Source organism: Antechinus flavipes, chromosome 2 (assembly GCF_016432865.1).
Source record: "Antechinus flavipes isolate AdamAnt ecotype Samford, QLD, Australia chromosome 2, AdamAnt_v2, whole genome shotgun sequence".
NCBI lineage: Eukaryota > Metazoa > Chordata > Mammalia > Dasyuromorphia > Dasyuridae > Antechinus > Antechinus flavipes.
Window position 1 is genome coordinate 151,006,636 of NC_067399.1, and position 15,327 is coordinate 151,021,962.

General features: G+C 36.2%; 1 protein-coding gene across 1 annotated transcript; it reads left to right on the top strand.

Moving 5' to 3' along the window:
• Positions 1-1,840: 1,840 nt before the first annotated feature.
• On the top strand, positions 1,841-10,250 carry NANP (N-acetylneuraminic acid phosphatase). Its single transcript, XM_051975817.1, has 2 exons — positions 1,841-2,110; positions 9,038-10,250. The coding sequence occupies exons 1-2, from the start codon at positions 1,991-1,993 to the stop codon at positions 9,695-9,697; spliced, it is 780 nt and encodes a 259-aa protein (XP_051831777.1). The 5' UTR covers positions 1,841-1,990; the 3' UTR covers positions 9,698-10,250.
• Positions 10,251-15,327: the final 5,077 nt, after the last annotated feature.

Consider the following 15,327-nt stretch of genomic DNA (forward strand, 5'->3'; position numbering starts at 1 on the left):
TTCACAACACAACTAATATGGAATTATTTTTAACATTATTGTACATATCTAACCTATATCAGATTTCTTGCTGTCTGGGAAGGGGAAAGGGAAGAGAGAGAAGGAAAAAAATGGACTCAAAATCTTACAAAAATGAATGTTGAAAGCTATCTTCAACATGTAATTGGGAAAAATATAAAATGCTATTAAGTAAAAAGATAAGAAAAGAAGGGAAAGGAAATAAAAAGGAAAGGAAAGGAAAGAAAAAAATGGGTCTAGTTTTCATTATTCTGGTTCTTGCTCTTTGGCTGACTCACAAAGGGAGTTTCTTAAATTTACTTTAGTGAAACCTAGAGTAAAGAAATGGAAACTGTTAGGTAAAATAAAATTTGAGATTCTGTAAATATCTCTTTTGCTATATATATTTTCCTTTTCTAATATCTTTAAGATATTATCACAAATAAAGTTAAGTTTCATACTAGAGTTCTAAGATTACTCAGAATACATAAGGGATTGCAAAGGATGCCTTGATTATCCTTGTAATGTCTACTTTCTGCTCAGCAGTAAAAAGCTTAAGAAGAATCCACTAGGAATTATGTGTTTTAAAGGAGATAATAAGCAGCTTTTTGAAGGGAGCAGAATCAGGACTCCCACAAAAACCTATTTCATTTATAGAAACAAGCTTAGAGATGTCCCTGGAGAATTAAGAGGTTACCCGTATAAAAATACATTTTTTTTCTTTATCTCCAGCCAGTAGCAGTGACTTGGGTTTAATAATGTTTGCTGTCTTTTTCTATCCAAGAAACAAATAACCTCACTTCATGCCTAATTTAATCATTAAAAACAAGTCACCAGGATCAGAAATAGAATTTATTAGGAGAAAAAAAAAGTAGGACTAATAATAATCTTAGACAAAGTCAAATTTAAAAATTCAATCAAGAAAGAAATCTATATTACATGAGTTGTATTAGTATTGTTTTAGACACATGTTTAAATATGGGTAAATGCATATATATATATATATATATATATATCAATATATGTGTGTATATATGCATGTAGATCTATGTATGAGTTTATAGATAAATGTATCTATGTGTGAGTCTGTGGGTAGGTATGAATATATATAAAAAAATCTATATTTAATTAGCTGGCTTGGGGGAAGTGGGAATGATGAAAAGGGAAAAAAAAGAATAAAGTAAAAAAGTACACAGCAGAGAATAAAAGAATAATCTACAAGGAAGCAAAGAAAAGATGAACACTCATGAATATAATCTCTTATTATATATGCTTTCTTGAAATGGAAATGTATTATGTACTTGAATTCTCCCTGTTTTGCTCAGCACATGACTTTTATTTTTTCCTTTTCCTTTTCTGTATTTTTCTATGTTTTTATTTTACATTTAGTTCAATAAAAGAAAATTAAATAAAAAGCAAGTCACCTAATTGGATGGTATGGGGTTTACTTCACTTAATGATGACGGAGACAGAACGAATGGGGGGGAAGGTCATAGCAGGTAAGAAAGGCGTTCAGAAAGCAATGTGCCATCTCAATTATTTACACATGGTCAGTCTGGCGACTTGTAGTCGAGGTTAAAAAAAATGTTTTCAGCAAAAGAAATTTGACTGCCTCAGTCACCCGCCGTACCGAGCTCTCTATATTCATACACAACACTTTACAAGGACTCCCAATTGTTTCTTCAACGACAGAAGTAGAGAAAGCCCACACCACAGATGACACTGCCGTACAATGGCTTCCCACGGTTCTTATAGGCCAAGTATTTCTCGCGCCATTTCTGAAATCTCGGGGGAGTGCAAACGTGGTTGGAGGGGCGTGGCGAGAGAAGGAAAGGGAATTAGTTTAGGTAGTATCCTTCCAGAGTGGGACGGGCTACGTAGGTCAGGTGATCTTTTCCCCCGCCTTCCAGTGGCCTGGAGCGCGGGTCTGGGAAGGAGTCGGGGGTGCTCGGTGTTCTGCGCACGCGCGAAGACAACTTCTGCCTTAGCTTCCATGAGTTGTGCGGACAGCCGGGGCTGCGAGATGGGGCTGAACCGGGTGAGGGCAGTGTTCCTGGACCTGGACAACACGCTGATAGATACGGCAGAGGCGAGTAGGAGAGCCATGTTGGAGGTAACGGTTATAGCGTCCTCGCCTCCCTCCGATCACCTTCTCTCGTCCCCGGCCGCAGGCCTGGTTCTTCCCGTAGCTCCCACACCTCGCCCCGGCGCAGCTCCCCTGGGTCGCCCTCCCCGCCTTGCACCGAGACCAACCCCGAGACCATCGCGTTCTTTCCCGAGCCCATACCCTGCTTCACAGCATCCCAGGTGACTTTCCTCCGCTCCTCCGGAAACCCCAACCGGGCCGGTGGCCGGGGCGGAGCAGACCCCGCTGGCCTCGGAAAGCTGATGCAATCTCGGAGAGCGCTGGGGGATCCGGGATGGGACCCACTCCTGGTAGTCTTCTCGGCCGGGCCACACCTGGAGCACCACAGGGGGGAAAGAAGGAAGGACAGCCATAAGCCGAGCGATAATAGCATTTAGGGAGTGCTTTAATTTTTGCCAAACGCTGTACGAACCCTCTTCTTTGATCCCCGCGAGAACCCTGCGGTGCCGTGGTTATCCTTTTACAGATGAGCAAACTGAGGCAGGGGGTCAGGTGACCTGCCCAGAGTCATACAAGCTTCTGACTCTCTGATGCACCGTTTGAACTCAGGCCTTCCCCACTCGTGGGCCAGCCCACTTCACTCCCTAAATGCCCCTGAAGACTGCCTAGAGGGGAGGAAGCAGTGTGGTGAAGAGTCTTCTTCAAAGGGACAGTTTTTTCTCTGGAGGGTCAGGATACTAGCCAAAAAACACATGATTGCATTCTATTTAAAGAGGTTTAATAAAATTATTAGTAGCATCAGTGAGAGTCCTACTAATAGTAATTTGCATTGTGTCCCCTTCCAGTCTCTCCTCCTTTTCTACAGGTCTAGAGTTTGGAGGTTGCTTCTATAGTCTAAGCAATCAGTATGGCTTTCTGATTCCTTTGACTTTGTATAAGTGCTAGTGTCTTAGATATAGAGCTGGCAAGAACCTGGGAGGTTACCCAATCCAACTCTCAAAGTTCCTCTTAAGTGGCAGAACTGAGATTCAAAACCCAAGCTCTCAGACTCCTAATTCGGGACTAATGCCACGTCCTTAATAATAATAGCAGTTATATAGTACTTTGCTTTATGAATATCATCTCTTTGTATCCTTAGAACAATCCTGGGGGCAACAGTAGGGCAGAGTCAGGGAGGGGTTAACAACAGCATTTAGGTGGAACCTTGTATAGAGGGCTTGGCCTGTAGTGCAGAACATCTGAGTTCAAATCTGTTTCCAAATATTACATGTGATATCCTGGGCAAGTGACTTAACCTTAGTTTTTTCAACTACAAAATGGGAGTGATAATCATATCACTAATTCCCAGGATGGTTGTGAGGATCAAAAGAGATAATATTTATAAAGCATTTAGTACAGCACCTGTCACATAGTAGGGACTATAAAAAGTGTGTGTGTGTGTGTGTATGTGTGTGTGTGTGTGTGCTATTTTATAGAGAGGAAAACTGAAGCAGATTAAGTGATTTGCCCAGAGTCACAGCTAGTAAGAAGTCTTTGAACTCTGCAAGTCCAGCACTCTATCCCCTACTCCTCCCTGCCACATCATTAATTGTCTCTCACTTCCTTGTCATTGAATCTTCAAGCCAAAGACAGTATGTCCCCTCTTTGGGACTGTATGGTCCGTGAGATCCCTTTTAGCTTTGTGATTATGTGGCTGTAAAAACCAAATTTAAAGATTTAAAACATTTCTGTTTTAAGTTAAAGTGCGTTGCACTGTTTTCTCTTTTGTAAAGTTAACCTGGGTTGAAAAGTGAAAACTTGGTAAAGGGTTGAGCACCACACTCTGCAGGGTGGAGAGGAGTTATGTCTTTAAAGGACTTTTAGGACTGTATGTAGCATGTGCATGGGAGATATTCAGTCAAAGATTTGAAAATGGGATTTGGGGTACTAATAAAATGCTTTTTTTGTAGTTTTCAAACAATGGAAGGGAGAGGTGGGGTAACACTTTACCATCTTGACCCCTTTTAATGAATTATATGATTATGAGGATAATCTGCTGTGGAATATTGCTTATGTAATCCTGCCTATTCCCTTCTACTTTCATCAAGGATATATGTAGAGTAAATTTTATAGAGTTGGGGAAAGTTAAGCAAATGTGTCTATAAAGAGGTTAACAAGGTTCAAGATTTTTTCCTCAGCTTTTGGTATCCTCATCTCTTTTAGCTATATTGAAAAAATGATCACTCGTTTTATTTAAAATTACCAGGTCCAACACAGCATTTGCACACCATACCACCACCACCATCCCTTGGTGTGAGTTTGTTCTAAGCCAGCCATTCTTTACATCTTTGTTTTCCTTCAAACCATCTCTCATGTAGCACATCTAGAACTATGATGTTAGAGATCAAATGTTGTTTTATTGTAATTGATGGAAATAAATTTTCTAAAAATCTTTGCAGACCTTTTCCATCTTTTGTGTTATACTTTCAATTCCATTCTTAAATCAACTGATACTGTTCTCTTTAAAGTTTCCTATTGTAAAGGGCTGAAACTCTGAGCAAATGCACTTGGACAACCAAGCACTTAAAGCTAATTACTTATTAGACAATACTCTGTTAGCATATGCTTGGAAAATGGCCCACCCCACTATTCTGTGCTGGCTTGATCTGTTGGTGTATACAGAGAATTGTAGGAGGATTAGAAGGTGGAGTAAGACAAGCCAGAGTTACTTTTTGGGAGGAGAACAAGAGAAAGAAAGTGTGGAGATTGCTGTGTCCATTCCCTTCAATTTTACCCTTAAGACCAAGAATAAAGACCAAGGACTTTTGCTTATCCTGACTCCGGCTGATTCTAAGGCATCCAGGGTGCTGACTTGGCCTTCACAACTTGTGATATTGTATTCCTAAATCCAGAGGTCTTCTTTCTTGACCTCTTTCCATCATTTAACACTTTGGGTAGTTTTTCTTCTTAATGTCTCCTGACATTTCTTTCTCTTACCCTCTGGCTACTTCTTTAGTCTTTTCTTGTATGGATCATATCTGTATCCAACCTTAATTGTGAATGTATCCCGATCCTTTGTCCTGGGTCCTCTTTTTTCTATATATCATCTGGGCTCTCATCAGCTTTTATGGGTTGTTATCAATCTCTATGGAAACAGAGTTCAGATCTATGTATCTAGTCTTGGTTTCTCTCCTCAGCTCCACTTCAACAACTACTTTATTGGATACTGGACACTTTGAATTGGCTGGATACTTATTACATACTTTGAATTAACTTCCATGTACATATCTCAAAGTTAACATATATAAAAATAGAACTCATCTTCTCTCCCCTTTTTCCTTCTCTATTTTTGTCAGGGGCACCATTGTTCCTCAGGTCATCCCGGTTTTGTAGCCTTGGAGCCTTCCTCTATTCATATACTCTTCCTCACTCCCCAATTCCAATCATTTGCTAAGTCTTGTTATTTCTATCTCCATAACATCTTTCAAAGGGTCTTGAATTTAGAGCGTGGAAGGATTTGGACATCTAGTCCAACCATTTCATTTTACAGATGAAGAAATTGGAGGAAATGCCCAAAGTTACATAGCTAGTGATAGAACTGGGATTAGCTCACATGTCTTCCTGACTTCCATGTTAGCACAGAGTCTGTAACCCCATGATGCCAGTTTTCTCTGTTTACATGACTACCATCCTTTGAAGCTAACCTCTCACCTGGACTATTGAAGTAGCCTACTAATTGGTCTCCTATCCTCAGTTGACCCTTCCTATAGCTGCCACAGTAATATCCCTAAAGTTCAGGTCTTATTACGTTCTCAGAAAGCTCTAATGGCTTCCAGTTGCTTCAACAACAAATACAAATTACTCTGGCATTTGAAACCTTTCACTCTTTGGTTCTAACTTACCCTTCCAGGACCATTTTTAAATATTACTCCCCTTTATGCACATTATTGTTATCTTTGTATAAATTGTTCTTTTAGTTCTACTCAATTTGGTCTGTATCAATTCATACTACCCAAGATTCTCTAAAATTGTCTCTTTTGTCATTTCTTACAGTGCAATATTATTTCATTTCAGTATTATACCACAATTGATTCAGGTGTGTCCCAGTTATAGAAGAGGCTCTGAGATTAGCCTCTTAAATTCTAGTATAATTTGATTTTCTCTCCCCCCCTTCCCATTTTGATGTCTCTTTGAAAGTAACTATTAACTAGTAACTATTTTTTTCTGGGTGTCCTCCCTCTTTACTACCCTACCAATCCCTATCCCTACTTATCTACTAGTCAAGTTCTCATTCTGCACCAAACAACCCCCTTTGTCTATTTCAGATAAGAGAAAGAAACTCATTTGATGTCCACTTCCTCTACCTTGTCCTCTATTTGTATACTCTTCTCATTCACCCCAATTATTAAAAAATAATTTACCTTTCTGGATTTCTCCAGGCTTCTGTATTTCATACTTTGCTCTGTTCTCAGAAATGGCTGAAAGACTTAGCTTCCATTGCTGGAAGTGTTAGGCTCATTTGTAAACCTATCTCTTTGCCTTTTGGAATATCATATTCCAAGGTCTTTTCTCATTTATAATAGAAGCTGCTAGATATTGTGTGATTCTAATTGTGGTTCCTTGGTACTTGAGCTTTCTAGATATTTGTAGTATTTTTTCTTTAAATTATCTCTTATTCTCCTCTTTTCCAGATTGGCTACTTTTGATAACAGATATTTTACATTTTCTTCCCCTGTTTTAGTCTTTTAGTTTTGTTCTAACATTCTTGCTATCTCATGGAACCCTTAGTTCTGTATGGTCTATTTTAATTTTCAGGGAAATCATTTCTTGGTTTAGGTTTTCACAATAACACTTGGAATCCTATGGATAAAGGAAGCAGTTCTGACTCTGAATACATTTTAGGATAAATTGACTTTTGTGATTTGTCAAAGACCATAATTTCCCAACCAAGAATATTGTTTCTATAAGAAAATGCATTGCACATTTCACTGGCTTACAAATGAACTTCTGAATTATAGTTTATTTATATATTGGAAACAACTGTGAAATATTGTTAGATAATAATGATCAATTGTTTATTCTTTTAGTACTAATAAAAAAGTAAGAAAACGAGTTTAAACTGCAATATAAATAATTGTTAGCTATAAAAAAAGAACTTACTGAAATTAGAATCTTAAATATTAGTTGGGTTACCCAGAGAGACTAAATATTCTTATTTTACTTTATTATCAAAGCAAAGGTATAAAAGCAGTGATCCTTTAACATCCTTTTGACCCTAAAATTCTGTTATCTCTAAGTAGTGGATAAAATGAATTTTATGTGAAATTATCAAATGATCTCCAAAGTTACCAGTGGTCTCTCTGCTATCAAATTTAGTAAGCTTATCTCAGTCTTCATATTCTGTGACCTTTCTAGAGTTAATCATCCTCTCCTTCCTGGTATTCTCCTCTCTCTCTTTCTCAGATTCTTGGGACACTACTCTCTCCTGATTTTCTTCCTACTTTTGTGACCATTTTTCCATCTCCTTTGCTGGATCCTCCTACAGATTGCACACACTAACCATAGGTGTTCCCAAGAGTTCTGTTCTGGGCCATTTTCTTTTCTCCCTTTATACTCCTTCACTTGGTGATTTTATCAGCTTCTGTGGACCAACAATTCTCAGATCTGCCTATTCAGTCCTAAACTTTCTGGTGACCTTCATTTTTGCATTTCTTTCAGACATAGCAAATTAGGTGGCCTATAGACATCTTAAACTGAACATGTCCAAAACAGAACTCATTTTTCCCCCAATCTCCTCTTCCCTCTTACTGTGGATGGCAACACCATCCTTCGAGTTCCTCATGTTCATGACTTAGGAGTCATAGTGGACTTCTTACTTTTTCATTCCTCATATCTCAATTGTTTCCAAAGCCTGTCGATTTTATCTTTGGAACATCTCTCAAATACTCCTCCTTCTCTCCTCTGACACTGCCCCCACTCTAGTGCAGGCCCTTATCACCTCACATCTTGATTTATTGTAGTACTTGCTGATGGGTCTACCTACCTTAAGTTTCTTCTTACTCCTTCATTCAAACTCCTAAGTGATTTTCCTGAAGTGCTGGTCTGACCACATCATTTTCCAACTTGGTAAACTCCAGGGCCTCCCTATATCCTTCAGGAACAAATACAAAGTGCTCTGTTTGGCATTCAAGTTTTGGCTTACCTACCTTTCCAGTCTTTATACCGTATTCTCCAACATGTACTCTTTGACCCATTAATACTGGCTTAGACATTTCATCTCTGGGATCTGGGCAATTTCCTTGACTATCCCTTATATCTAGAATGTCCTCTCTTCCCCTACTTATCTTTCTTAGCTTTTTTTAAGTTGCAATTGAAATCCCTTCTTTTATTGGAAGACTTTTCTAACCCCCACTGTTAATTATTTCCTATTTATCCTCTATATAGTTTACTTTGTATTTGTTTGTATACTGTCTTCCCTTTTAGTCTGCAAACTCCTTGAGGGCATGGTCTTAAATCTCTTTTTATCTCCATTGCCAGGGGCATAATAGGAACTTAATTTTTTTTTAATTTTCGAAACATATGCATAGATAACTTTTAAAATTCATCCATCCTTTCAAAATCTTGTATTCCAAATTTTTTTTCCTTTTATACCCCTCCCCCTCCTCCCACCCCTCCCCTAGACAGCAAATAATCCAATATGTGTTAAACATGTGCAAATCTTGTATACATATTTCCACAATTATCATGTTGCACAAGAAAAATCAGATCAAAAAAGGAGAAAAAATGAGAAAGAAAACAAAATACAAAAGTGAAAATATTATGTTGTGATCCACACTCAGTCCCCTCAGAGAGCTCTCTTCCATCACAAGACCATTGGAACTGGCCTAAATCACCTCACTATTGAAAAGAGCCATGTGGGAACTTAATCTTGATTGATTGCTTGATGTCTTAATTTAGTTTCTATCTTTTTATTAGGTAATACAACTATTAAAGTCAAAATACCAATACAAAGAAGGAGAAGCTGATATCATCTCTGAAAAAGTCCAAGTTAAAATCAGCCGAGAGTGCTACAGACAGTCCAAAATGAACATTACTGATCTAAGGATTTCACATTGGGAAGAAGCTATTCAAGAAATAAAAGGTGAAACAGCCAATAGGGAATTAGCTAAGGAGTGTTATTTCCTGTGGAAATCTACACGTCTACAGCACATAACTTTATCAGAAGATGTAAAAAATATGTTGACTGAACTTCGAAAAGAGGTCCTCCTCCTCCTTTTGACTAATGGTGATACACAGACACAGAGGGAGAAAATTGAGGCCTGTGCCTGTCAGCCATATTTTGATGCAATTGTTGTAGGTGGAGAGCAAAAGGAGGAAAAACCAGCACCATCTATATTTTATTACTGCTGTGATCTCCTTGGGGTGCAGCCAGGAGACTGTGTGATGGTTGGGGATACTCTAGAAACAGATATCCAAGGAGGTCTTAATGCTGGCTTGAAAGCAACAATCTGGATAAATAAAAATGGAATTGTGCCCCAGAAACAGTCCCCAGTACCTCACTATGTCATTTCTTCTGTGCTAGAGTTACGTGCTATCTTACAGAACATAGATTATATACCCAGTGTGTCACCTTAACAAGTACCAAAAGAGACATTAAGAATTTCTGGATCAGATCTTAAGTTTCTGCTGGAAATGAATTAAAGGTATATAATTTCTTTTAGTCTTCTAGATTCCAAATCAAGGACATTTATAATTCTAGTAATTTATTAAAAGTCACATATACCTTAATTTAGACCAAAAAACTTGAAACTTCTTACAGGTTTGAGGAAAATTTTGGTGGATATATGATTTGAAATATTTCTTTACTCAATATCAAGAGAATCACTGGGGGAGTTTTCCCTAAAAATTTTGCATCATGAACTCTTTCTGTGAATTAAAAATAAGTATTGATTCTGAAATTTAGATTTGTAGAAAATATTTGTCAGGAAATACTGATCTGAATAGTAAGTGTAAGCTAACACTCTTCAAGGCGATATTTTAGTTAAGATTATATTAGCATTTTGCCTTACATAAATCAAAACATTTAACTGATAATAATACGTTTATATGATTTGCTTGAGAATGTTTTTTTAAGCACTATGGTTTTTCCCTCATTAAAAATATAATCTCTGATATGAATATTTTAAAATATGTCTCGTGTTACTCTGCTGATAAAAAAGATTCATTTTTTTTCCACACACAACATGAAATTTTAGCATTAATTCCTACAGTTAGAGGGTCTTTAATACCAGTCACGTCTTTTCCCATGATATTTATTCCCAGGTGAATTTGCAACTTCAGAAAATCTGTACATCACAGGAAAATGTCTTATTTATCTGGCCTAGGTGCTAATTTGGATTGAGGGAACACTTACATGATCAGGACAAGTGCATGCCATAATATAACCAAAGCTATTTTCTTTCTGTTTTCTTGGGGCAACTTTTGGAAGGATGAAGCTGCCACTGTATAGAAACAAGTTTGTTTGCAAGTAGCTCTTCTCACCCTTAAAATGATTTTAGTATAAGTGCCCAACTTATTTCCCTCTCTATCCTGATATTTTTGCAGATAAAAACAAATAAATGATTATATTTTTACTCATCCAATTATACAATGTTGGTTTTCTACAACTTGTTAACTATATGATTGGACAAGTCCCTTCCATGTATCTGAATTTTACTGTACACATGTGTAAAATGAGTGAGTTAAACTAGATGGTATCTAAGATCCCTCTTTACCTCTAAATCTGTTAAGCTGGGAAATAAACATCATGAGTTATATGAATGGTGCTACTTGCAGAAGTTGGAGATTTACAATGAACTCCTGATCATACTGCATGGTCTCAAAACTAGGAGAGATTAGAAATCTAGTTCAAGCCCTTCATTTTAAAATGAAGAAACTAAGTCCAGGATGCCTAAGCAATTTATTTTAATTCCCACTTCTGAAAATTTACCTGATCACATGGTAAGTTTACATGACTCCAGTTAATAAATTTGGATGCAAATCATATTAAGTCATCAATAAATTCTAGATTGTACTGTGTCAGTTCTGTGAAGCCTTTCCCTATACCCTTTCCTTATCTGCCAAAAATATTGTTTTACCTTTGTGTCTCCAGAGCTTAACTACTGCACATTACTGCACATTTTTGGGTGAGAGGATGGTGGGTTGTGGTAGGGATTTGTGATTCTAATGCACATCTACAACTTTAGTGTAAAGGTTGCCTGCAGTAAGAAGTTAAATGATTTAACTAGAACACAAAATTAGAATGTTAGATGCTAGATCTGTGATTCTAGGTTGGCCCTTCATCCTCTATATGATGTTCATATAGTGTAAAATATGGGCTACCTTCCTAGAGGGCCTCAGGGTCAGCCAGAGTCAGAATAAATCAAAGTCCTTGGTCTTTAGGGGGAGAAGTAAAAGAGGCAGGCAGGCTGCCACGTGGCTTCTCCTCTAGCTTCTATTTGGTCAATGCATTACTTTGCTGAACTGCTTTTTTCTTTCCTTTTAAAAAAAGTTTCTTGTTTTAAGGGATAACTCTAGATGAAGGAGTAGGAGAGAATATGTAGAGAAATAAAGATGATATAAAAACAAGTGTTCAGTAAAATTTTTTAAAAGTGGATAATATGCCAATATTTGTGAAATGATTTAGTTCCCTTGTAATATCTGTTTTAGTACAACAAAGTTATTTCATTCTAAGAACTAATTCATCATTATTGTGCTTTGCTACTGTGGCCACCAGTTTTATTTATTGATTTTTCTTAACAATATTTTATTTTTCTAAATATATGTAAATATAGTTTTCAACATTCATTTTTCTAAGACTTTGTGTTCCAAATTTTTCACTCTTCTTCCCTTACTTTCCTAAGACAGCAAGCAAGCTGATATAGATTAAATATATGCAATCCTTTTAAACATTTCCATATTAGTCATGTTGTGAAAGAAAAATTACAACAAAGGGGAAAACCATGAGAAAGAAAAAAACAAACAACAAAATAAAGAAATAAAGGTAAAAATACTGTGATTCAATCCACATTCAGTCTCTAAAGTTCTCTCTCTGAGTGCAGATGGCATTTTCCATCCCAAGTCTGTTGAAATTGCCTTGAGTTATTGCATTGTGAAGAAGAGCCAATTCCATCACAGTTGATTATCATATAATCTTTTATTTTCCATGTACAATGTTTTTTCTCTTTCAGCATTAGTTCATGTAAATCTTTTCAGGTTTTTCTGAAATCAGCCTGCTCAACAATTCTATCTAAATTATATCATCTTGTGCCAAACAGACTCCCAAAAGAATATTTTCTAAATCTAGAAAAACTACCAGAATTCATAGAGAGGAACAAAAGATAAAAAAATTTCAGGAGTAATAATGGGGGAAAAAAAAGTGAGAAAGATGGGGGAAGAGAGCATCCTTTCAGTAAGTCATCTCAGACTATTAAAGGTATTAATTATTAAAAGTAATCTTTTTAATTTGAGAGATTTATCATTGGAACAGATCAAATATATAAAACATAGTAAGCACATTAATATAGTGTTTGATAAATCCAAAGACCCTAGTTACTGAGAGAAGAATTCACTATTTGACAAAAACTTCCTAGAACACAATACAGCAGAATGGAAGAAATTAGCTTTGAGCTAACTCTTCACATGCCACATACAAAAATAAGTTCCCAAGGGATATATTACTTAGATGTAAAGGCTTACATCCTAAGTTAGAGGAACAGAAGAGAAATTTTATTTAGATTTGTGTATAAGAAAAGAGTCCATGTCTAAAGACAGATAGGAACATGAGATAAAATAGATGATTTGAATTATGTAAAATTTAAAAGCTTTTGCCATAACAAATTAACAAAGATTAAAAGAGAATCAGGTAACTGATTAGTTAATTATTTAGTTATAATTTTCTCTGATAAAGGCCTAATATCTAAGATATATAAATTTATAAAATCAAAACATTCCCAATAAATAAAATAGTCCAAAAAGTCTGGACAAGCAGTTTTCAAAGGAAGATAATCCAATTTATCAATGCCATATGAAAAAGTTCTCTAAATTATTAATAATTTTCAAAATACATATTAAAGCAATTTAGAGACTTCACATCACACTTCTCAGATTAGCAAAATGACAAAAAAAAAAAAAAAAGGATAATGACATATTGGAGTGATCCTTAGATTATAAGTCACCAGTACAATGTGGAACAGTAAATTAGTCCAACCATCCTGAAAAGCAATTTAGAAGTTCCCAGAAAGTTACCAAACTGGCCATACCGTACCCTCTGACCCAGCTATACTACTTTTGAGTCTATCCTCCCAAAGAAATCAAAGAACATCTTTTGTAGAAATATGTTTATAGCTGCAATTTTTTGCACTAGCCAAAAATTGGACAGTTAAGTTATGTTGGAGAATGGCCAAACAAATTATAATACATGAATAATGGAATATTCTTGTACCATGATAAATAATGAAAATGGACTGTTTTAAAGGAAATTGGGAAGATCTCTGATCAAATGCAGAATGGAGTGAGCAGAACTAGGAGAATAATTTATATAATAACATTATGGAAAAAAAAACTTTTTTTTTAAATAGTAGGAAAACATCTTTAAAAATATGAAATATGCTTCCATGGGTGCCTGTTTATTGAGGTCACGTGTCTAGGGATGATTTTTTAAAAATATTAGTTAATATTTAAAATGGTAATTGCTTCATTTATTTTGACTTAGCATCCAGTCCTTGGAATAATGATTTCTGTTTCTTTCCTCTAGAATCTACATTGAAAAAGTTTTAACATTTAGAGGAGGGTTCTTGACCTGGGATCCCTGAATACATCCTGGGCCTGTAAATTTGCATGGGAGAATAATTATACATTTGTTTTCATGAATCTCTGAAATTTTGCATTTTCTTTAGTTATATAAAAACATTCTGAAAAGAGATCCACATGCTACACCAGATTGCCAAAAGGGTGGAAGACACTAAAAGTTTTAGGAAGTCTTGAATTAGAGGGACAGGAAAGTTCTACTATACCAATACCTTAGTTAAGCCTTGTAGGAAGGTAAGGATTCTAAAAGATAAAAGAAAGGATCATTAATTGATTAAAACCTTACTTTGTCTCTGAATTAGGCCCATATTTTCAGCTGAGGCATGGGGATGGCCTGACAAGACCAAGACTAATTTTAAATAGCAGAATTCAGATTTGAACCTAAAACTCAAACCTAAACTCAGTCATGATTCTAGATTTTGTGCTTTCTCTGATTATACCAGGCTTCCTTTTAGGAACATTTGCAATTTATATTCCATAGCACCTTATAGCTACAAAGTACTTAATATGTTATTTTAATTCTCACAACAGGACTCCTTGCTGCAGAACTAGAATTAGTCAAACTTTTGTCCTAGGTTTTTTTTGTTTGTTTTTAGGAAGCTCTTAAAAATTATAAAATATATATAAAAATTACAGATTAATCAACTTATATTTTATTCCTGACAAACTTCTAGAGCATATAATTAAAAGGATGATTTGGGAACATTAGAAAGGAAAATGATATGATCATTAAAAGCTCACTTTTTCATTAACAGCTGAGCAAGAAGTAAACTGGTAACCTCATCAGAGGACTGAAAAAAACCCTGATCATGAGGAAACCTCCTGCTAGTTTAGGGCTTCGAGTGCCACCTTGTGGCTTACACAGATAAATAAAGCACTGCCCGGCTTATACAGCCATGTCTCCTCACTCCCAAACAAAAGTGTCCTTGAAGGAGGGACTAATTAATCAAAATGTTTTTGGGGAGGGAGAAAGCTTCGTAGCAATTTCTCGAAATAAAGATCTAATAGAATAGATAAGGATCTGATACACATCAGTAAGACTAATATATGCTCCCCAAGTAATCCGTGCTCAAAAGATACTTATAGTTTATAACAAGAAAGAGAAATTAAGCAAAAAGATGCTCAATTTTCCTAATACTCATAGAAATGTAAATCAAGATAATCTTAAATTACTATCTTAATCACACTGGAATGACAAAAAATGGGGGGAAATGGCCAGATTTTATTGCAACTGGGGAATATGCTGGTGAGACTAAAAATTGGTAATCTTTTTAGAGAGCCTCAGGGCAATGGATGAATGCAAAAACCTTAAGGACTTAATTGGTCTTCTATCTTCTGGGAATTCCATCACCCAAGTGGTGTGAACTGCTCTTCACTACTTTCCCCCTGGAGATAAAGAGCTGGAGGGGCCTGCCCCA

Excerpts from the sequence above, each read along its gene's own strand:
- NANP (XM_051975817.1), top strand. The coding sequence starts at position 1,991 with ATGAGTTGTGCGGACAGCCGGGGCTGCGAGATGGGGCTGAACCGGGTG. Across the intron at positions 2,111-9,037 it reads GTAGGAGAGCCATGTTGGAG|GTAATACAACTATTAAAGTC; the intron begins GTAACGGTTATA and ends TCTTTTTATTAG.